Source organism: Buceros rhinoceros, unplaced genomic scaffold (assembly GCF_000710305.1).
Source record: "Buceros rhinoceros silvestris isolate BGI_N320 unplaced genomic scaffold, ASM71030v1 scaffold17926, whole genome shotgun sequence".
Classification (NCBI taxonomy): Eukaryota; Metazoa; Chordata; class Aves; order Bucerotiformes; family Bucerotidae; genus Buceros; species Buceros rhinoceros.
In genome coordinates this window covers 1-22,636 of record NW_010419487.1, presented here as the reverse complement: position 1 = coordinate 22,636, position 22,636 = coordinate 1, and the positions used below count along the sequence as shown (strand labels likewise).

The 22,636-nt window shown below is 46.4% G+C and overlaps 1 protein-coding gene across 1 annotated transcript in view; it reads left to right on the top strand.

The window, feature by feature from the left end:
• FLI1 (Fli-1 proto-oncogene, ETS transcription factor) overlaps positions 1–22,630 on the top strand; it is a 29,496-nt gene extending 6,866 nt beyond the window's left edge. The window contains 7 exon segments of the mRNA XM_010138950.1: positions 148–302; positions 3,321–3,524; positions 9,250–9,322; positions 19,401–19,462; positions 20,013–20,072; positions 21,082–21,129; positions 21,586–22,630. Of these exon segments, the coding sequence (XP_010137252.1) occupies positions 148–302; positions 3,321–3,524; positions 9,250–9,322; positions 19,401–19,462; positions 20,013–20,072; positions 21,082–21,129; positions 21,586–22,115 (1,132 nt within the window). The 3' untranslated portion in view covers positions 22,116–22,630.
• Positions 22,631–22,636: the final 6 nt, after the last annotated feature.

Sequence of the window (22,636 nt, the reverse complement as noted above, 5' to 3'; positions counted from 1 at the left end):
AATGCCCTCTCCCACATGGAAGGAAAGTCCCCTCAACTTTCCACCTTCAGGACTTTTGCCGTTTCCGTAACCCAAACTTTCTCGTACTGCAGCGGGGATGAAAGGTGTGTTATAATGACAAGTCATCTGTTTCCTTTCGCATTTCAGGGAGTCCCCCGTAGACTGTAGTGTGACCAAATGCAGCAAACTCGTCGGAGCAGGGACAGAGTCCAACCCGATGAGTTACAGCACCTACATGGATGAGAAGAATGGGCCTCCTCCCAACATGACCACCAACGAGAGGAGAGTCATTGTCCCAGCAGGTACCACCACCACCAAACACTTTGTGTCATATTTCCCTGTACTGTCTTAAATTCGCAGCTGAATGGATGAGGCTTGTTTATCTGCTCTCTGAGGGATTCTTTTTCTTGCAAACCACATAAAAAGTAAGGAAAGTATCAGAGTTTCTGGCCAGTGGGAACTTCTCGTGTCCCAGTGTATGTACTACCTTGACTCAGAAGAAGTGGATAATTAGTGCTGTTTTCATTCCCTTGTTAGAAGTAGAAAAACAGAAAAATTCTATTTCATAGGAACTACATTATCTTCCAAAAATGGTTGCACAGAGCCATTGCTGTCCAGCTCCCTGTTTGATTGTGATATCCTCAGCTGCTAGCTGGAACGCAGGAGGTACTGGGTGCATTTGGGTAGTGAAGGATGAGAGCTACTGCAGCAGGCGACCGGTGAAGCCCAAACCTGGAACGAGACGGAGTATTTTCCCTGCAAAGTTTATAAAAGCCAGAGATACAAACAGGCCAGGCTAGGAACTTTCCAGCAAGGGGGGAGATTACCAGCCAAATCCTGGCCCGATTTACATACCACTGATTTCCAGGGGTGCAGCCCTTCACCCAGAGTTGTGAGGGTTTCACCGAGGGTTGTAGCTGATTCAGGCAGATGATCCATTGGTAGAAAGAAATGTGCTTGTGGAATTAGTTCTGTGTTCTGACCGTGGCTTGACCACGAGCAGATGACAACTCCCAAAGCATTTGTTTGCCATTTAGGATGAAAAGGAAAAGCTTGAAGGTAGTGAAGGGAAGCCAGTAAAAGACTGACAGCAAATCTCAAAGTACCATTGGAGAAGGATCTGCTCAGAGGGACAGGCTGACCTAACTGGTGACAGCATCAGAGGTGGTCCCAGTGACCAATCGGTCACTGTGTTATTAGAGTTATTCAAGCGGGAACATTTATCCCACTCTTCACCATGATATTATGCATATTTTAAAAGACCAAGGGTGGCCTAAAGTTTAACGTTGTTGTTGAAACAGTGGAAATGACTTTTAGTGCCTCAGTAGAAGAGGAGGTTTAAAATCTCCTCTTTGAGGGAAAGTGAATAAAAGAGCTTTTTTTCCCCACTCACAAGCATCCACAAATCAAACAAACCCTTTGCGGTACTTGCGAAATCTCAGTGATTTACCAGACTTTGGAAGACAATAATGAACATCATCCCAGATCACTGGCCACAGGATGTGAGGCCCAGTTCATCCAAGAAAGGCATTTGGAAATTTTAATACAATCCAGAGCAAAGATTTATAGCACATTAGGGTGAAGATAGGCGAGCATACTGTCACATTAGCCTGGTAATTGCAATAATTAAGCTGTGTTTTGAGGCGGCAGTTTTTCAGTGACCTCTCAGTGATAAACAGGCTGAACAAATATCTGAAATTCAAAAGTGTTTGTTTAAAAGGAAACCACAAATTCACTATGCCCTCTAAATGCTGGGGTTTTTCAAAGCTCAGACAAATAACTCTTTCAAAAAAAAAAAAAAAAAAAAAAAAAAAAAAAAAAAAAAAAAAAAAAAAAAAAAAAAAAAAAAAAAAAAAAAAAAAAGAATCCTCCCTTGAATACTTGCATTGTAAAATTTGCAGTCTTCTGCCAGTGCTTAGAAAGCAGAATTTAAACTGCTTATTGCCAACATTGAAAGGAAATCCATCTTTCTTTCCCAAAGCACATTTGCAAAGGTATGGCATTGTAAGTTCCAGGTTTAAAACTCAACTTCAAGCAGCCTGGTTTTGCTAGAAATTCAGTGAGGAAACGTCACTGTTATAATTTCAATATTCCTTCACCTTACTTCTCCATTTCATGGTGTTGTTCCGGAATGCAGCTGCCCAGGTGCAGCCAACCCCTGAGCAAGGGACCCCTGCAGCCCAAGCACACACAGTTTACAGTCCTGGGCCAAGACGTTATTTTGTACATGATAAAACGTGTGGCAGGGGCAGGTCTTGTCTCTCCCCAAAGCATGAGCTGCCAGCTGGGTGATGGCTGCCTGTCTCTGATCCATTTTCTCAGCTGCCACAGAACGTTAAGTGTCTGAGGTTTATCTTAGAGGAATGTCCCAGTTGTGATGGACAGACCAAAGGCCCCAAAGTTAAGGCGTGACTTCATGATGGAACATGAATTTGCAGCTTCAATTCCCAACTGGGTTACATGGGGGGAGGCAGCACAGGAAATATCTGAAAATGCAGATATGCTTTGAAAATGACTCTGTAAAAATGGTATCGCGGCATAAATTCTTGCTGGGACTTTCTGATCTAATGCTCTTTTCAAAACTCAAAGGATAATTTCTTTTTTTAACTACCGATGCAGCAAACCATCACCATGGGGTCTGAAACTCCAGCCGGGTTCAATCTCTCTCTTACGTCATCGCCAGTAATAAAGATTCCACAGCTGGAGCTTTGCTGACAGTCGATTGTGATGCATGAGACAGTGTAAAACCCACATCGCCCTGCCGTAGCTGCGCTAGTTTTACAGGGCTAGTGGAGGTGGAATTGTGCTCTTGTCAGCGGGATGAACACATGACTCAGAGGAACATGGCAAGCTGCTCTGTTTAAGCAATAATATTTTTTTTTCAGAGGCCCTTTGCTGACTGTAAATACCACCAGACTTTAAAATGCCATCTGTGGGGACTCTGTAATGCACTTGTGAGGGATGGTGTGACTCCTACAGCACTGATGTAATTGCATAGCATTGCAGAACCGAAGCTGTGACAACCCTTTCAAAGGGGTGAGTCTGCTCTCAGAGGGAGAAGAGTCACAGCCAAATGTCACTCATGTTCCCAAGGTTCAGGCAGGTGGGAGACAGTCAAGAGAACTTACTCTGCCAGAGGGTCAGTGTGGTCAGTTTATGTGCCTTGAGTCTCGTTATGGCACAGGACTTGTTCATCTTGGCAAAACGTATTGGAATCAGTAAATTAAATCCATTTGGTGGTGGAAACAATGGTTAATGTTGGGACGGGGCTACAGTGAGGCTTGTGTCTAGTGTTACCATCCTCTGTGCTTTGCTGCCAGATCCCACCCTGTGGACCCAGGACCACGTGCGCCAGTGGCTGGAATGGGCCATAAAGGAGTATGGATTAGTGGAGATTGACACCACCATCTTCCAGAACATGGATGGCAAGGAGCTCTGCAAAATGAACAAGGACGACTTCCTCCGAACCACCTCCCCCTACAACACAGAAGTTCTGTTGTCTCACCTCAGTTACCTCAGGGAAAGTAAGTATTGGCCTGACTCACCCCAGCCCTGATGGGCTGAGGGGATTCGCTGCCACAAGTGCTGAACTTCTAGGGCTCTTCTGGCAGGAAAAATAGCAGCAAGGCTGAAGGATAAAGAACAGAGGAAGGCAAGCACAGAGAGCAAACAAGGAAGGGAGGAATCAAAAGCGGGTTAGGAAATTTATTTTAACTTAGATGGAGTGAGTGGTGCTATCAGGGAGGAGAAGAACTGAGCAGGACCCTTAAGATTAGATAGTCTTAGGGATAATGAAAACATCTGTGGCTGTATGATAAAAAGACATAAATTTGCAGCAGAGATTAAACCAAACATTAATGGATGGGTCACAGGCAAATTATTCCGTAACTTTGCAGTTAGAGGGCTGTGCACTTTCCCCTAATGCTTCTGGTAAAGGCTGCTTCGAAACAGGACCTACAACTGGCCAGAGCTGGGGATTTTCTGTCTTCCTGGAGACCCAGATTTGTTGGAAAGAGGAAGAAATACAGGAGTGATTCCCCAAACGTGAGTGTGGGACAGAAATGTGTGCTAAGGCTATCTGTGCTATGGTGAGACCAGAGAAGAGGAACTCAATGCCACATGCTCCAGTATTTTTTCGAGTAAAACAGCTTTTATAGCAGTGTAATTATTTGAGGACTGAAAAATCAGGAGAAGGTGCCATAAAGCAAGGTGGGAGGGCAGGGAGAGAAAGAAAAAGGTGTTTTTTCTCCTCTGGGGAATCAAATTGGGAAGTAAAGGCAGCTGTAGGTGTCTGCATCCAGCCAGTGCCAGATGGGCGTTACCTCAAAGCTGTTCAGCCCTGGTGTCTCCTGCCTCTGCTCAAACCAGCGGGACTTCCACAGATTACAGTGGGACACCAGTTAGATCACAGACGGGTGCCTCTGTAAGCCTCTCCTTTTTTTTTTTTTGAGAAGTTAAGCCAAGGAAATGATTCACAACAAATAACCAAATTGTTGGATGCAAACAGTTTTTGTCACTTGCAACTTCACAACATAATAATTTCCCATCCAAAATAATTTGCGGATTTCATCCTGTTTCATCAGTAAAGAGCTGCTGGTTCACAGAACACTGCGAGGTTCTTGCAGCCACACACTGTTTTGCTCGGGTGTGCATACAGAATTATGCACCTCCAAGGGCAATCCTAAGGCGGTTTTTTGAAGCCAGCGCTGCTTTGGCCAAACCTGCTGACTTTGGCTGGGCAAATCAGACGCTTTGTAACCGGAAACGTTTCTCAATTCCCACAAGATAAATACCCAAGTGAGACACTTGAATTGTCTGAGTGATAAGACTTGAGAACTGCCAGAAAGAGATGAAGAAGGAGTCATATGGTTTTTGAATCAAAGGACAAGGCTGAATTTGAAAATGTTGGCAGAAGGGTTGGATTCTGCTGCTACTGCTTTAGCTCCTGAGAGCATCTCCAGTGGTCGCCTCCAGTGTTATATATCCCATCACTTGGGGTGCTCCAAGAGGGATCAGAGGAGCTGCATCCTGGATCTCATGGCATAAGCCTGAGGACCTGGATTTGATTGCCACCTTTACCATCTGCTGCTGTACGTGTGAGCAGGAGCAAATTCCCGACTGATCCTACTACCTCTAGACAGCTGAAGTCCCTACATTAGGAGTCTGGTCACACTGGTCCCTTTTACAGAAAAGAAGCAACAGGGCAAGTGGAAATTCAGAATTGTGGTCCCCTAGTTTATGCATCACCTTTGCCTCAGAACTTCAGTTGTATTTTCTATAAAATGGAGCCAGTAATCCTGCCTTCTTGTTGGTCCTGTCTGTTGAGATGACAAATCTGTGGAACAGGGATTGTGTCTCATGTCTCTCAAGACCCAGCACAAGGGAGTCTTAATGCAGTTGCCACATTTCAGCGCTGCTGCAGTGCGTGCTGAATAATAAACCTAAAAATATAACATTTTGAGTTTTAGTGCAAAACCCAGGCAACTTCGCTGCATTCAGACAAATCAGTTATTCCCACTTTACAAGGGCAGGAGAATTCAATCCTGGTCCATCCCCAGCTTTTATGAGTATAAATTTCTCTCCGTTCAGCCCCTTGGGCTGTTGCAAGACGTCATGCGAGTGCTGTCCTTATTAAAGCAAGCTCCCGTCTGCGCGGAGGTCGGGCAGGCTCTGAAGAGCATTCCTTCCCCCTTCCCGTGCAGCTGCTCCTCGCGCTGCCTCACCACGGTCTGGTTTCTGCATTGCTGGTTAACTCCCTCATGGAGTAACGCCTTCGAAAGGAGCTTATTGTTTTTCCAGACCGATTTCCAGCGGATGTTTAGCGCCGAGCCTCCGCGCTCAGTGCCGTGGGGAGATGGTCTTTTTTCACAAATTTTCCCCTTTTTGTAAGGTCGTTTGTTTCAGAGACTTCCAGCTCTGCTCCTGCTTTGGGTGGAGAAAACGTGATGGCAACGAAACTGTGGAGAACTTTGGGGAATTGCAGATCTATGGGCTAGATTCTATCTGCTCGGCCTCTTTTGAAAGGTGTTTGTCCTCTCAGGATGTTAGGTTGGGTACGTGATGACTAGTAAATCCTCAGCATTGGGGTTTGTTTTCCAAGAACCAAAGGTGACCTGAGCTTTCCGAGCCTGTTTGCTAGCCAGGCACGGAGACCCCTGCAAATCAGCTTCCTCAGAAGGTTTTCAACATTGTACACTCCTGATCAGGGCGAAAGCCTTCTCAAAACTGCCCTTGAAGTGCGTTATTCTGGCACATCTGAATCCAGATTGAGAAAACAAACGGTAACACCTGCAAGACCTCAGCAAAAGCTTAGTTCTGAAGATAAAAGGTTCAGGTGAGCTATTTAATATAGTCAAGACTAAATCAAACCCATCTCACAGCACCTTTAGTTTTCAGGCAAAACTTTGGTCTGGATCAGAATCATGCAGTTGTTTCCTGTTTCTGTAACCTATTGAAGCAGTCAGGAATTCAGCCAGCTCTGATCTTCAGGTGATTTCGGACTTGCAGAACCCATTTCTGCAGCATGCTCTATCCTTTGGAGTCTCTCCAAACACCCCCCAGTAGGTTTTTCAGGGACTTTACTGTCCATCCCCCTCAAATAATCTTCCTTTAAGTGTTTCTTCCAGTTTCCTTTTCAAAATTGTGAAGCCGTGCCTTGGCTTTGTCGTCTTCTTGTCCATCCTGCTGCACCTTCGGACTCCAAACTGACTGACTGCTGTGCCGGTGTCTTTTCCAAACGCAGTCTGCCTGGTGAATCTTCCCCATTGGGCAGTGGGAAGGGAGATCTCAATGATTTCATGCTATGTTTGGGATGAACATCAAAAGAAGCCTGACCCATCACCTCCTGTCCTTTTCCTCTCTAGTTATGGGGGGTCGGCTGTGTGCGGTGCGTACAAATGAAAAGAGCCTGAAGGGGAAAGAATGAGACTGTGGTGAGAAGCAGCAAACTGCTTTGTGGTTTCGAGCCATATATTAATGCCAAACAAAACTCTACTGCTAAATGCAGCAGAACCTTGATTCCTCCAGGAGATGTGGAGGGACGGCCACGTGGCCTTCAGAAGGTGAGGTTAAAAGAGACTTCCAGATTAAATAGACTTTACGATTGTGAAACTAGGCTCTTCCTGCATCTCAAAAGGATGAGCCGCCTTATGAAAAGAAAGGTTTTATGGGGAAAAAACTCTCCTGCTCTGCTTTGCTAGCCTTCTCCATCTTCCTCTCTAATTAACACAAGGGAGAAAAATACTAAGAGAGGAAGAGGTGAGGGGAACCATAAGATAAAACGTTTATTATTAATTATCGGAGACTAGCCCTGCACTTCATTAACGATAGTAGCGTTTCCAGAAAGTGCCGATTTAATTGAAAGCGTCGCTGACCCATTAAGGGGCTGGAGGAATAAGAACAAAATGAAAATTCAACGCAGCCAAAGTTTTGCCCAGGAACAAGTAAGGGAGGGAGCATGCTGTCTTCTGTTTGTCTGTCGGCTTCTCTCTGTCCTGATCTGTGTCTCTGGCTTTCTCTCTTCTCCTCCTTCATTGAAAACCCTTAATAGGAAACACATTTCCTTTTCTGTGGTGTTCCCACCAGAAACCTCATACTGTCGGGCAAAGGTGAGAACTTTTAGCAATTAAACTGGGGGAGGTGCCCTCCCTTTCCAGTGGCTCGGGCTGCAATTTTGAGCATAAAGTAGCTATAGGTTGATCAGACAGGCTTGTTCAGCGCTATTCATCACCCCACCCCCCGCCTCAGCCAGTCAGTGCAACCAGGCATTTGCAGCCTATTTAGTCATCGAAAACTGGGTTTCTGAATTCCCCAGCACTTCCCTGTCTGGCAGGGGCGAGCTAGGCTGGGCGTTGCACTCAGGATCTGCTTCAAATAACCTGGAAAGGAGAGAGCGGTGGATAGGAGTTTCCCCACTGATATTTGAGAAAGAAATGCCAAAGCCAGAAACCATCTGATGAAAACATGAGTTAGGGGGACAAAGCTGTTGCAATTCCTCCTCCAGCAGCAGCAGCAGACCAGCCAACCTCTCTCAATATTTCAGCCAATCGCTTTGGTTCTCTGCTGCTTTCACAGTCAAGGTACCGCTGGGATCCCTTTGAACTCCTTCCCTCCTAGTTTACCACGTTATCCATCCTGGTCTTTTGAAACATCCCGTCTCGCAGCATCTGGTAGCATCCATCCTCCATGCCCTATGAGCAGGCTTTGTTTTCCAGCACCTTCTACCTCCATGTAATGCACTGCTTTGGCTTTGTTTGCACTTGGGGAAGAAATCTGCAGGAACACCAGGCCAGTAAGATCCAGCACCTGCAACAGCCATGACTTCTGGCAGCAAACTGCCTAAGTGTCAGCTCTCACAGGAAAGCGAGACATACTGTGACTACTACCGAGGGGCAAGTGAGGTCAGTGTTATTCGGGATTGTGTGGCTTAGAGGAATGTGGAGACTGCATGGCTTAGTCACAAGATCCTCACCAGTTAGTATTCTCAAACCTGCAGAAGAGGCACCCTTAGCCCTGCCAAAGAACCTGGGGATGCTTAGGGGCAGCACGGCGTGTACACAGATCTATACCAGTTGCTGAGTGTTGCTTAGGACAAAGAACCTTAAATGGGACAGGATCTCACTGGATGGAGGGCTGTGAGGTACAAACAGCAGAAAGTGTCTGTAAAAGCACTTCTCACCTGTACCCAGCCACAGCGGGACAGGTGCCCCACTCCAGTTCACATCACCAGTGATCCTTTCTCTCCAGGCTCTCTGCCTTGTTAGGAATGTCACCGCCTGGTGCAGTAGAAACATTTTCAAAGACCTGCAGGAAAGGTGAGCCCAGAAGATCATGTAGGGGAAACACATATAACTAGACAACCATGAAATGTGTATTACATGGTGGCTTCCAAGAGTGCCCAGGGCCTCTTCCTCCTTTCACAGAAGAACCAAAGGAAAATGCTTAGAAAGGGGCATTTCCACCACAGACCGTGCAAAAGAAAGACCCTCCCAATGCGTTCTTTTTTGAATAGTTCTCTTCCAAGTGGGGCTGGAGGGAAAGGCCACTCTGAACCAAGAAAGCTACTTTCAATTTCCACAAAGCACAGGAGATGCTGGAACACCCATGAGGTTTTTGCAGCTATTGGCCCAAATCCAAGCATGTGACACTCGAGAAATGATCAGATCCTGACAGCAGAGTTCACGTCACTTCTACTGTATGTTCCTCAGAGGAAACCTCTCACTGCAATAATCCCTTTTCTTTTCATTATAGGTAGCTCACTGCTGGTCTACAATACTCCATCCCACACAGAAGCTTCTTCACGTCTTGCCACCAAAGAAGGTCAGTCTTTTGCATATGAATTTCCTGCCTTCCTGTGCTCTCACGATGTTTTTGACTGGGTTAAAACTAGACCTTTTATACTTTTATATAATATCTTTGGCATGAAAGTTTTCTGATCTGCTATGCAAGCAGAGTGTGGTTAAAATAGAACAAGACACAATTTGAGGCTCTTTGAGGCTTTTGAGTGGTTTGTATATCCTTCAGTCTGGTTTTCCAAGTTTTCCTCGGCAGCTATAGTCCTATTCCTTTTTCTTGTTTTTAATGAAAAACTAAAAAGAAAAGCATTTTATTCAAGCAGCTGGGGACACACACCCCCCATTTCACCGAAAGGCCACAGCAAACTGTGATCACACATTTAACAAGCTCCTGCATGGTGTGTCTGGCTGCTTCACTGCTCCAAGAGCCAGCGCTTCTTTCTCATTGTACCACACTGCATTTCATCTCCAACATCTGCTTTGGACCCTGGGCACGACATCAGTGCTGGTTTTCACATGCACGTGTTGCTCCACAATTTCCCCCTAAACACACAGGCACATCCAAGACTCCACTCATTCTGTCTTGGGCCAGGTGGTTGCTAAAAATAAAGGGAAGAAAACTGTGATTTTTTTTTTTTTTTATTAAAGAGAAACTCTTAGTGTAAAATCACACTCCTGAATTTTTTACACCCTTTATCGTTGCAAGCTGGGCCGACAGTCACTCAGGCAGAAAGAAATTTGAGGGAAAAATTGTTCCTCCCCCTCCATTTTTACTGCCCTCGAGTGTGTTTTCCATAGTGCAGCTGACAGAAGTTTGCGTTCCGTTTCTGTCAGCTACGCGGTTTTAACTTTACATGGTACTTTCATCCTGTGTCAATAAAGGACTAAACACACCCGGGGGACAGTCAAATAAAAATTAAGAACTCGGACAGAAAGGTTGAAATCCCAGCTATTCCTCTGCCATTTCTTCCTACGATGCATCAATTTTCCCTTTGATTCCTGAACTGGACCTGCTTCAACCTCCTGTAACTGCTTCAGGGTCCAGATATGATTCGTGAGGCAATGATAAGAGAGACGTGAACATGACAGGCCGGCAGATAAAGAATTGGGGGAGCACAGTGAAGTGTCTTGTCCAATATTGCAGAAGAAACTCATGGTGAAAATAAAACTGGACTTGGAATTCCTCAGCCTCAGTCTAGTCCGTCAGAACAAGGCTTTCCTTGCTTCCTTTTAAGGCTTTTTAATGAGCTCACTTCAAGCTGGTGATATTCTTCTGGGAAAGGAATTACAAGTTAGAAGTTGATTTTTTTAAATAAGGATTTTCTTGTCTTCCTAACTTCTCAAAAGATGAACCCTTATTCTTTATGTTAACACACCTTGAATCTATTAAACCTTTAAATATTTCTCTCTGCACCGGTGCATAAAAATAGACAAACAAATTTTTCTAACCACCTTCCCTTGAGGATTCAAAAGCAGGAGGAGGTGATGAAATAGTACAGAGAGATGAAAAAAACCCTCTTTTCTTCCCTCCTCCTGTAATTTTTTTTTATTCAGCCTGAAGCATGTTTTGCTCTCAGATCAGACAGGTAGAAACCTTGTTGTGTTCAAATGACTCTTGGTGCCTGAGCTTCGTTGCTTCTCAGCCCCATGAACACTCAAAACTACAGTATTTAGTGTCTTTGGTACAAATTGTCTTCAGCTGCCTTCGCGAAACAGCTTGCTCTAATGAAAGTCACCGGTATTTTTTGGCTAGTGAGCCGTTTTCTGGCGAATGAAACAAGGTTGCTCTCATTGCTGAATGGAAAGATTTGTGTCCCGCTCCCAGCACTCCGCTGGAGAGATGGTCTGTCCCGTTTTCCGTGAGCGTTTGGGTCAAGGACTGACCTGCTGGAGGAACTGGAGACACAGGAGGAGAATCTGAGGCCACCTTACCTGCCCCAATCCATGGAGCTTTTCAATCGCTCGCCTTCAGAATGGTGTCATATAGGCAGGTTTCCATAGGGAAATGGAAAGTATAGTCACATGAAACAACATTTAGGAGGCCAAAGGGCTGTGTCCCGTGTGGCTGTGAGCAGTCTGGCCCCAAGCCAAGACATTTTTAAAGTCCTGCTTTCTTTTAAGTGTGTTGGGGTCTGCATAACTCGTGTGTTTAATATAGAAGCCAAAACACTGCGCAGGAGTTGAACCCAAGTGGGACAGCGCTGGCAGTTTCCAGAGAGGCAGAATCATGACGTGTTGATGTGTAAAATTATGTGTGGGTCTAAAGCGGTGTGTAGGAGGGTCTGGTGAGGTGTACGTGGCGCTTTGTAGCGTGTGCTGATAGGTGATGAAGCGGGTGTTTGTGCGGGGAGGTGGTGGATGGGATGAAGGAAGGGCTGATAAAGCCCTACGCCAGCTTTGGACGTGAGTATCTGGCTCTGGATGTGGGAGATGGATGTGAAGGATCTACTCTGTGGCTGTCCCCTGTTTATGTTTGCCTTAGAGAAGTGTTTGTGTGAGCAATCAGGATGTTTGGGTATGAGGTGTTTGCTTGCGCGATTTGTTGGGTTGTTGGTGATTTTAAGACGACAAACAAATCAGCGAGCTCTGAAACTCACACAGCGTGATTTCCCCTGGGTTTGTACCCACGATCACTGCGAGACCCCAAGGAAGAGTTTCCTGATGCTGCAGCATTAATCAAACTCTCCCACATGGATTCCCTGGTACCTGACAAAACATGAGGCCATGCAGCTGCTTTGCTCGCCGTCAGGACCACGAGCTCTCTCCTCTTGCCCCAGCGGTCTCCTTTAAATGGGCAGGAACTCTTTAAAACAAATCTCTGCCACAGGAAAATAGTCTCCAATTTCTGCATAAAATCCTTCTCTTGAAAGGGCCGTTTTTCAGGTCTAAAAGGTGGTCATGTGCAAAACCTTCACCGGTTTCAGTAAACTCGAGAGCGTCAGGAAAGCCCTTTGTTCACAGCAGAGGTTACAAACCGCCCCCCCATCTCAGTTGTGTCAGAGAAAAAGCAGTTGCAGCTTTATGCCCTCGTAATTGTCTGTACATGCTAAAACATTTGGTGATGATATTTGTGTGCCTGGTGATGAAATATCCCATTTTTAGCTCCGGAGCAGAAAAAAGGGGAGGCTTTTTTGGTGCTTCTCTTACTGTGGCTGTGTGGCCAAACCAGGGATTTATGATTCCAGGAGAGACAGTAGCTGGTGCTCTTGGATTTGTCTTTTTTCTTTCTTTCTTTTTTTTTTTTTTAATTGTTTTCCTTTGAAATTCCAGAGTTAGTGTTTTGTCTGCTTTCTCCCTGACCTTCTTTGGAGGCAGGCGTGTGTTTTTTCAGCAGAAAAACTGGAAACAAAGAATCGTTGTCTTTAAGCTGTAGCAGGCAGGAAACCCAACTCACAAGGGATCACCTCGAGCCAGCGCTGTCCCAGAGTAGACTCCAGTTCTCTGAATTCAACCTGACAGCTTGTCTGGAGCACTTTCTAAGTAACCATTATCCTTCCTTTTCTCCCAGCAAAAGAGCTATTATTTTTTTGCCTAGGGTGCACTGCAAGCAGTGTTATTGCACATGGTGGGGGGGTTATGTGTTCACCAGGGCGCAGTCCCTCCTGTGAAAAGCTCATGGAAGCGCTTTGGCCGTTTCCGAAGACAAGAGAAATTTTGTTTCCTGATAACAACTTAAATGGGCTGTAAAATCTCTGGCTGCAGAGGCTGTGCACGTGTGTTTTCCCTTTTCTCTTACGTGTGTGCAGCCTTTTCCTCCGTGAATATGCATTTCTTTTTCTTCTGCATTTGGGTATTTTTCAGTAAGTACCGATTCCAAGCCTGTTGATTGTTTGGTTTTACCCTCCCTGTGTGCCGGGGGGTAAAACAGACACAGTGCTGTTCACCTGTCCTCTGTGTCTTTTGGATTAACGCGTGCTCGGGAGCTCTGCCTTTCAGAACACACGATGATGTTTTTGCTCAGCCTGTCTGCATGCGTTTGCCCGTGGCTGCGGCCACGCGTAGCTCAGTGACATGTATGTTGACTGGAAAGTGGCTGCTTTTCAAAGCTGGCTCTGGGGGGGATTCTCAGGACACGTATTTACTCTTTGAGCACTGTGCATTGGGATTTCTGCTGTTGGTATTAAAGAAAAGCAACAACAACCGAAAAAGAATAGTTCTCATTACTTCCTCCTTTTCTTTATAATGTGTCTTTGTAAGCGGTGCACAGGGTAACTCAGACGTGGATCAGGAAGTTCTACCGCTGCACGGCTCTGGGATGTTTTTCTAGCCACACTCGCACAACTGGGGGCTGTCGCCTGTGGCTCAAAGCAAACAGGGAGTGACTCCAAGTGGTGGAGGCCGGAGGCCGGAGGCCTCCTCCGAGTGCGGGAGCAGAGCTCCAGGCTCTAGCGATGCAGAGCATAGGAGCTCCTTCATCTGCCAGACTGAGTCCAAAGAGGGAGAGGGATCACAGACCTTGAGCTGGAACTACCTGCCTTGGAAGGGACCAGGACTACCCTAAGGACACCCTGTCTGCAGAAGCTACATGAATCCCCTTTGAAAATCCGGAGTCCGAGTTCTGTGCGTGCACTTTGTTAACCTCCAGATCCTGGCTGATACTGGAAATAAATGGGCTTCAGCCACTAGATCCAACATGGATCTAGAGTAGGAGTTTAATCAGAAATGTTTTGTCGCTCTGATGTGTGTTTCCATAAGGACAGCAATGCATAACTGGGCTCTCAGCTACCTTCAGATGTTCCCCAACTTAATCCTGTCCTTCAGGTCCATGCCCTGCAACAGATTCCTTACGTAAATCCAGCAGCCAGTCCCTTCGCGCTTGGTTTGACTTGACTTGAGGTCAAAACCCACTGTTGTTCAAGTCTGGACTTTGGTCTCTGTGTCAGTCTTTTATCTGAAAAACAGTTAATATTGATGTAGAAATGTTTAATATTTATTGGTTTGACTAGTGAAATAATCAAATAGCCCAATCATGTGGACTAGAAGTTATCTTGAAATTATTCTGCACTCAGCTAGTTGCTTTCTCTTAGTGGAGAGACTGAGAATCACTTATTTCCACATACAACCCACATGCTCATGATTCTTTAGCAAGGAGCAGGACATGGTGGTTTTGAAGCAGAAACAAATGAGTTTGGAGGCACTGGAAAGTCTTACATCATCATGAGGACAGTCACAGTAACACTGGCCATGAACAGCATCCAGCATGACATACAGTGTATGTGCTAAGTAATGGTTTTAATTAGCAGAAATAGTAAATTGGAAAGTAATTCATTGCAAAACAAATGATGCTATGGGTGAGAACTCGAGCCCTCAGTGTACACAGCTATGACACGCATGTCGCTCGTATGTGGTGGGGCTAAATGTCATGGGAAGCTATTGTTGACTGGCATGAACCACCTCCTGTCACCATCTGAGATGGCCAGAGGACTCCTCACACTCTGCTCCTCTTCCTAGTCGTGTTCCACCATCTCTGTCACACGCTGCAAATCCTCCTGCACACAAACGATCGCGTCCAGAGCCTTTGCAGCCCTGTGCTAAGAACCCCCGTACCTAAGCAAATCTCTCGCTGCTGACATCGTAGGGGTTTGTACTGAGCAGTTAATAAGTGTACTTGAAGCCAGAGCAGGCCTGGGAAGAACTTTACAGACTCTACAACCTGTGCGTTTGCTGCCATCATTTAAAACAATGCGTCTAATGTTTCTAGGAGGAGCTGGAGGTGTTTTTGGCTTCCTTGCCCCTCCAGAAACCCACAGTCTAGGTTTCTTCTCTCCAACTGGCTTTAAACACTGCCCCACCTCTTCAATGTGATCTCCAGGAGGTTAAACGACGGGAGTGTGAGGGCTGGACGCTCAGCAGCTTGGCAGGACTTGCTTACACGTTTGGTTTGCAGCAGTCGTGTTTTTTGTTCCCATGTGCCTACGCTGGGACTTTTCCAAGGTACCAGAATAGTGCCACCACACACAACCTCGCTTGGGGAGGAAAAGCGGTGAGGTCCTGCACTCTCCTTTCTCTCTCTCCCTATAAAGTAGTTGCTGCAAAATAGACCCCGGGTGACCACTTAGATTAATCACAGGTCTGGATCCCCCAGGAGACCTGGTTCTGCTTTCCCCATTTAGACAAGCTAATTTAAATTCCAGCCACCAAGCGCAGACCCTTTCTTCCTACTGAAGCAGAAGGACTCAGTGCAAAAACCAGACTGCGTCCTGCATGGCGAGTCCTGTGGATCTCACAGCCCGCTTCAGGTTCGCAGCCTTCTCTTTCCCCTTCCCGTGATGTGCTCCGTTGAAATTCACTGGGACTTCAGAAACTTACCTATATTTTCTTCCTGGCTCTGTCCCCGTGACTTAGGATGAGCCTTTTTCCGTCCTCTGGCTGCCTGATCTCCTTGGAGTATCAGCTCCAGTAGGCAGAGATCGGCAGGCTCTTTCCATCGCTTAGTGCTGGGGAATCCAGATGCCGCTCCAAGCTTGCTGCTTGTGTGTTTCCCCAGACATCTTCTCCAAAAGCTGGCTCCAGGGAGAAGTCCCCTCTCTTGGGAGGTTTTGAGCCCCTCTCAGCTCTGCGCCAGGGCTCCTCTGTATCCATCCTAGAACCAAAAGTCCTGAAAAATAAGGATATTACAGGCCCATCGTTCTCCTGGAGCTCCTTATCAAGGCTGGTAGCACAAAATTGTGCCTGAACCTGGTTTGACTGAAAAAGCTCCTCCGGAGAGAGCAGGATGAAGGGGCTGTCAGCACTCACCGAGCACCTCGGGAAGCCCAGGGACTGTGAGCCTATTGTTCGCTTCAAATCTCCCCCCTCACTTCTCCCCTCCATCCTGACCTCTCAGGTTTATAAAATACCATTAAAAAAAAAAGATTTGAGAACTTTTCCAATCTTATCAGGGTGGGTTTGTTCTCTAATCTATCATATCTTAAACCCGGATTCCCTAATGGCTTGTTCATTGAGCTATGTTCAAGCTGAAGGGACTGCAAGGCATCTGGGAAGGTCTTTGTGGGAGTCTGCTCAGGGGTTTTAAGCCTGGTTTCCTGGGGAAATAGGTCTGAGCGTCTCTGTCCGTCTGCCCCCAGCAATATTTGAGCCTATTAGTCTGTTTAGACTGAATCTGATGCAGAGGGATGGCAAACAGGAGCAAAGCTGTGAGATGAGGTGGAGGGTGTTTGGATTTACATCTCATCCCAGAGGCATCAATAGATTTCGAAAGGGGAGGCTCGGAACTTCCAAATGGCACAGAGGGTGCAGAGATAGGAGACAAGAGAGATTTGGGTGCAGAGAGTGATGCTGGGAAAGCCACTTTTCCTGGAAAAGTCAGCAAAACTCTGAGGAGAGCGTGTTTATACACGTAAATAAATAAAATTATATTTAACCTTCTTCCCAGGCGCGCTGCGAGTGTGAATGTTTGCAAAGCTGTGAGATCCTCAGTTGAAAGGTGCTGTGAAAGTGCAAAGCATTATTAATATCCTTTACCTTCCTTGCCTTCATTCGGGGGAACCGCTGGACATAAACCAGACAGCTGCAGAATGACAGCTCCTGAAAGCATCTATGATTTATTCTGTGCTCTTTAATTCCATTCGGTATTGAACACACATTCGTCACAGGACTGGCGTTCCACTGGGCCTTTTAAGTCTAAAACAGTCTTGGGGACCTGATCCTTTGCTGGTATAAACGTGCCCCTTGCTTCGCTGTAGCTATTTGCTGATTTACACCAGAAGGCCACCTCAGTCCCAGACTTTTAATGGACTTTCCACAGCGCGGCAAGTTTTGGTGTAAAACCCAAGTGGTTTTAATGACAGATAAGCCTCTCCCTGTAACTAACCGTCTGGCTGGAGTTCTGTAGGATCTCTTCGAGCCCCTGGGAGTCAGGTCCTGGGAACGATATTATTTTTACAGCAACTCGAGTCTCTGGACGGGTTCCCTGACTCTGCCTTTTCCATTTTGTTTTAAACACGTTCAGCTTTAGAGTCTGGGCCTGGAAGCTGGGCAGGCTGGTGCGGTTCTTTCACGTTGCACGGATTTTTTGTGAAAGCAAAACAAAAATAGCTTAGTGGATTTGGCCTTTTTTTGTTTGTTTGAGAGGGAGAGAAAGATGTGGAAACTTGCGGTAGCTGAGAGAACACGTTTTCAATAGCGACGCCTGTCTTGCTGAGGATCATATTTAACCCTTCTCACCATCACAAAGTCATGCTCAGCGCTAAGGCTCATCCTAACAACACTTTACTCCATAATCCATATGACATTGGGGAAACCGAGGCAAAGGGGCTCATCTGAGGTATGCTAAGTCACACACCACCCTCCTTGCAAGCTGATGGTTTACGTCCTAAATCATATACCACAAGGGAACCCCTTCAGAGAGGTTTTGAATGACAATTGTAGCCAAACTCACCTGGAGAACCAACCCTGGAGCCTGGAAAGCCCAAGCAGCCACAGGAACACACCCTGGTGAGCATCTCTGGTTGTGACAGTGTCACTCCTTGGTTAAAAGACCCTTGGGAGATGCGTTTTACCTTCTTTCCGTGACACTGTGAGCAAAGCAGGCTCCTCCTCCGCAACAAAGTTTCTCCATCTGGAGGACGAGGAAAAGGAGGAGGAGGAGGAAGATCATCAATCCAGATGATAGCTTATTTGTTTCTTCAAAACACGCTGATGCATCTGAATCAACCAACCAGTTTGTAGCCATTGATTCACTTCAGTCAATTACCCGAGCCAAAAGAATCCAAGAAAACTGAAAATTTTCAATGCTTCTTTTTGGAAAGGAATTCTTCCCCTCAATTTGAAAAGGATCTTTCTATTGGACCTTTTTTTTTCACATGATCACCATGTAAGTGACATTTCCATTAAAATTACGAAGAGGCAAAATGGTTTCTGATTGAAGTAACCAAAATGTACATCAGCATCCTGATTGGTGGAAATTTCTGAGGCTTTGCCTTTCTCTCTTCATGCAGAACTTCTGGTTTTTTCAAAATATTTCCCAAAACACTGCTCTAATAGCTTGAGTTCTGAAGGATATCCCAGGGGAGAAATGAAAGTCAGGCTGGCCGCAAAGAGGACATGGGAACAGCCAGCGGTGCCTTCAGACCTCATCTCTGCTCTCCTGATTTCAGTCCCTGATAGAGCAGCAGCCCAAGCTCCGGCTGCGCTCGGATGAAATCAGGATTAGCACGAAGGTTTTCCAGCAGGGAAAATGCCACCCCTGCAGATAGCATCTCATTTACCACAGTGACCACGCTGAGGACCCAGCTCAGGGATGAAGTTCCGTGGCAGCACCAGGCTGCCAAGCAGGTTCCAGCCCTGCTGCTCCTCACCCAGCCATGGGAGCGAGGACAGGGGACAGCATGGCTGGGGCTGCCGCCTCCCTCCTTCGGCGATGTCCCACTGCACGCTTTGTACCAGGCTGAAACCGTAGTGGTTTGTTTTTCAGGCTGATCTATTTGCAGCGGGGTTTGTGGTTTCTAGTAAAAAGGGAAAAAACAAATAAGTAAATTATAAATAAAACCAGGCAGATTACATGGGCTCTATTTCCCCCCATTCCTTCTCTTCCCTCCTCCTCTTTCTCTCCCTCCCTTCCCCTCCCCTCCCCTTCTCTGTTTTCCTTTTCATGCCAATAACTAGAAGGCTGTAATTTCAAAGCTGCAGCGGCTTTCCCAGCACCAGGAGGAATGTGCAAGTGCCTGGGCTGGTTCCGCGGGGAGCTGCGCAGCCCAATGGGGCACGAGGCTCCTTTCCCGTGGCACGGGCCGAGGGGCATTTTGAATTTCACTTGAGGAGGTGCTTTTCCCCCTTTTCCCTCTCCTTAAAATAGCTTCCTTATTGTGCCTGTCATTTTCTCAGCCTCCCCGGCTTTGAAAGTCACTGTTTATTTTCTGTGGAATAACAAAAGAGTTCATCTCATCCTCTTTTTCTGCCCACGGGCTTCTGTCATCTTGGGATCAGAGAGAGGGGGTCTGTTTGGATGGGGTGAGGCTAAACCCCATCGAGTGCAATGACTACGCTAGATGATCAGGCTCGAGCGCTGCCCCAACAGCCAGTCCCAGCCCCAAGGCACCAAGACGCAAAGCCTGACTCTTGCAAGTTGACTTCAACCCCTCTGTGCCTGTTGCCTTTTGTCAATAGATCCCTCCTGTGACACAGGAGAGCAGGATGGGGCAGTAACATGAATTCTAACCTCACCAGAAGTGTGTTGTCCCCATGGGAATCACAAATTCTGCAATGGAAGGTCAAAAAGAGACGGTGGGAGAAGGTGAACATGGCAGGCTTGGGCTAGGAGGTAGGTCAGAAGAGTGGAAGGTGTGGGGGTAGTCAGTAAGGTAAGAGCTTTGTTGCTTTTGGAGCTACGTATGCTCCAAACATGAGGAGTGTTCTTTGATTAAGAGTTTTCTGCTGTGAGAAATGGTACAAAGAGGAGGAAGATGTTGATGTTGGAGGGAGATATGGATGTAAACTAGAGTAGAAGTTAGGTGGCAATAAGACAGAAAATCAATAAGGTTTCTATATCATATTTTTTCTTGCCTCACCGGCATGTTTTCATAGTACAGTGAAATTTTTCATCTCTTAATTTTATAGCGCAGTTTCAGTAATATCAACTCTTGGGATTAAAAAACTTTTCCCATCAGAGTCACTGTTAGTCCTGTTCAATGTGTTTTGTACTTGCCTTGTGCTCTGTTCATCCCTTCTCCTCCTCCTCCTCTGTTCTGGTACTAATAAGACCTTTCTCTGTCTTCACAGGCCCTCCTGTTGCAGGGACGCAAAATGTGAACAAGACAGAACAGCAGCGGCCCCAGCCAGGTAACTGTCGATTTTGTCCCCAGTGCATTTGCTAATTAATTAGATTTGTGCTAGACTGGGTGAATAAATGTGTCAAGCAGTACCGACCATGGGCACAGGACAAGCAGGCAGAGCCATACGGGGAAGTCGCAGGATAATGAGTCAACTGTGTCCGAGCAGTGACAGGACTGTTCCAAAGCGTTTCGGCTTTCCCTGCCCCTTCAAAGGAAACGTCCTTGTTCCAGCGGGGTCGCGCACGGTGCCCAGCAGCGGTCACATCTCCTTTGAAGCCCTATGACCGGCGGGTAGCAGGTCACGAAGCAGTCAGGGGCAGGGAGCTGTTTGTGCGCGGCAGCGGAGCGGCTGCCCGTTCCCTCTTCACCTCGGCGGCAGGGCTGGTCAGTGGAAGGATCTCCAAACAGAACCAACGGGGATTCCCCTGCATCAATGAAAACCAAACACGAAAAGCAAACCCCGTTGGGCAGTAAGCAGTGAAGTTTCCTGCTAGTCTCCCAAGGGTCCTTTGAAAAGCTGAATACCACCTTCTCTGCTTTGCACAGCTGCTTTCTATCCCCCCACCCCCCTTTTATTTTTTAGGGGGCTGGTTCTTTTGGCACCAATTCAATCCACGAGCAAATGCTATAGATCCAAATCACCAAACCCAGGAGAAGTTAGAGATTAGGGCCAAGGAGGCCCCACAGAAAAGGAAGGAATTAGTTCTTAATAAATGCATGGTGGAGTTTTCAAGAAACACTCAGCCTCCGTGGAGCCAGTGACAAAACTCCTGTTCCCCTTGTTTGTCTGTTCGCTTCAGAGCCGAGTGACCATTTCACTGAGCTCGGAGGGAAGTGAACTCAACTATTAACGAGAGAATCTGAAAATCTCTGCTCTCCAGCTCTTTTTATTAGGAGAAATAGATTTTCTCTTGATTTATCACAGTTCTACTACCTCACACTACTTCTCTTGTTTCTTTTGGTTGAGATGATTTTTTTTAAACAGGTTTTTGTTGGTTGGTTGTTTTTTTTTTTAGATCCCTATCAAATCCTGGGGCCCACTAGCAGCCGTCTCGCCAATCCAGGTGAGTTCATCTTTACATTTCAGAGCACCATTCTCGAAGGTGCTGGGGAAGAACTAATCCTCTGTAACCCAGAGCACCACCTGGAAAGAGAACTGTGGGTCTCCAAAACAATTTCCATGGTAAACAGTAAACAAGTGAGAGGTGAAACATACTGTCTTAACTATCCAGTGAAAAATTTTGCTCGGGAAAAAGCCTGTTTATGAATAGCCAGAAGATTTTAAGGCCAAAGGCGATCATTATGAAATCTAATCTGACCTCAAACTCATGAACAGAACAAAGGGTTGACTAACTTGTTTGCTGGGAACAGTTTATCCATTCCTACATAAGACTTTCTAAGGCTCAAAGGAGCAGTTCCCAGTACAGATCGAGATAGTCCTTCTGTTTCCTGCCTTTGTCTTCGCTTTTAAGCAGGAAACACAATGTCATTTCCTTTCCTCTTTGGCTTGCGTCTCGCAGGGAGCGGGCAGATCCAACTGTGGCAGTTCCTCCTCGAGCTGCTGTCGGACAGTTCCAACGCCAGCTGTATCACGTGGGAAGGGACCAACGGGGAATTCAAGATGACGGACCCTGATGAAGTGGCGCGGCGCTGGGGAGAACGCAAAAGCAAGCCCAACATGAATTACGACAAGCTGAGCCGAGCCCTCCGATACTACTATGACAAGAACATTATGACCAAAGTGCACGGCAAGAGGTATGCCTACAAATTTGACTTTCATGGCATTGCCCAGGCTCTTCAGCCCCATCCCACTGAACCATCAATGTACAAGTACCCATCAGATCTCTCCTACATGCCGTCTTACCATGCCCACCAGCAGAAGGTGAACTTTGTACCCCCACACCCCTCTTCTATGCCTGTCACATCATCCAGTTTCTTTGGAGCAGCCTCACCTTATTGGACCTCCCCTGCAGGAAGCATTTATCCCAATCCCAATGTCCCTCGCCATCCCAACGCCCACGTATCACCACACTTGGGCAGCTATTACTAGATGCTTTTATCTTCAAGTGGCCTTTATCAGTCTGGTTGGACTTTCTCTTTACGTCTGGGATTTTTATGGTATTTTGGGGGGACCCTGAATGGATAATTGTGGCCTTTCTGGGGAAGAATTAAAACTGGATATTGGTTATTCCTGGATCAAACCTTTTACTTTTGTAACTTTGCCTCTTGCGTCTTGAACTGCGAGATGGATCTTCTTTGGGCCAGTACTCTGCAATTTCTTTGGGTTTAAAAGCTTATGTCCTCTGTAGGAATTGACTATGAAGATTGTTCACCGCTACCCGGAATGATATTAGCTTTTTGATGAGAGAAAGTTTAAAGGATTCAAAGGCTTTTGTCAAGACATGGATCCAACTGTGGGTCACATAAAAAGACAACTGCATGGGTTTCTTTTCTTGCTGTGGAGAGGTTGAGGCAATTTGACCATTAAGTGGAGGATGTTGGGCTGCAGGGGACCGCAACTGGAATCTTAGCTTTAAGGCAGATGAGGATTTTCACCCAACTGGAAATTAA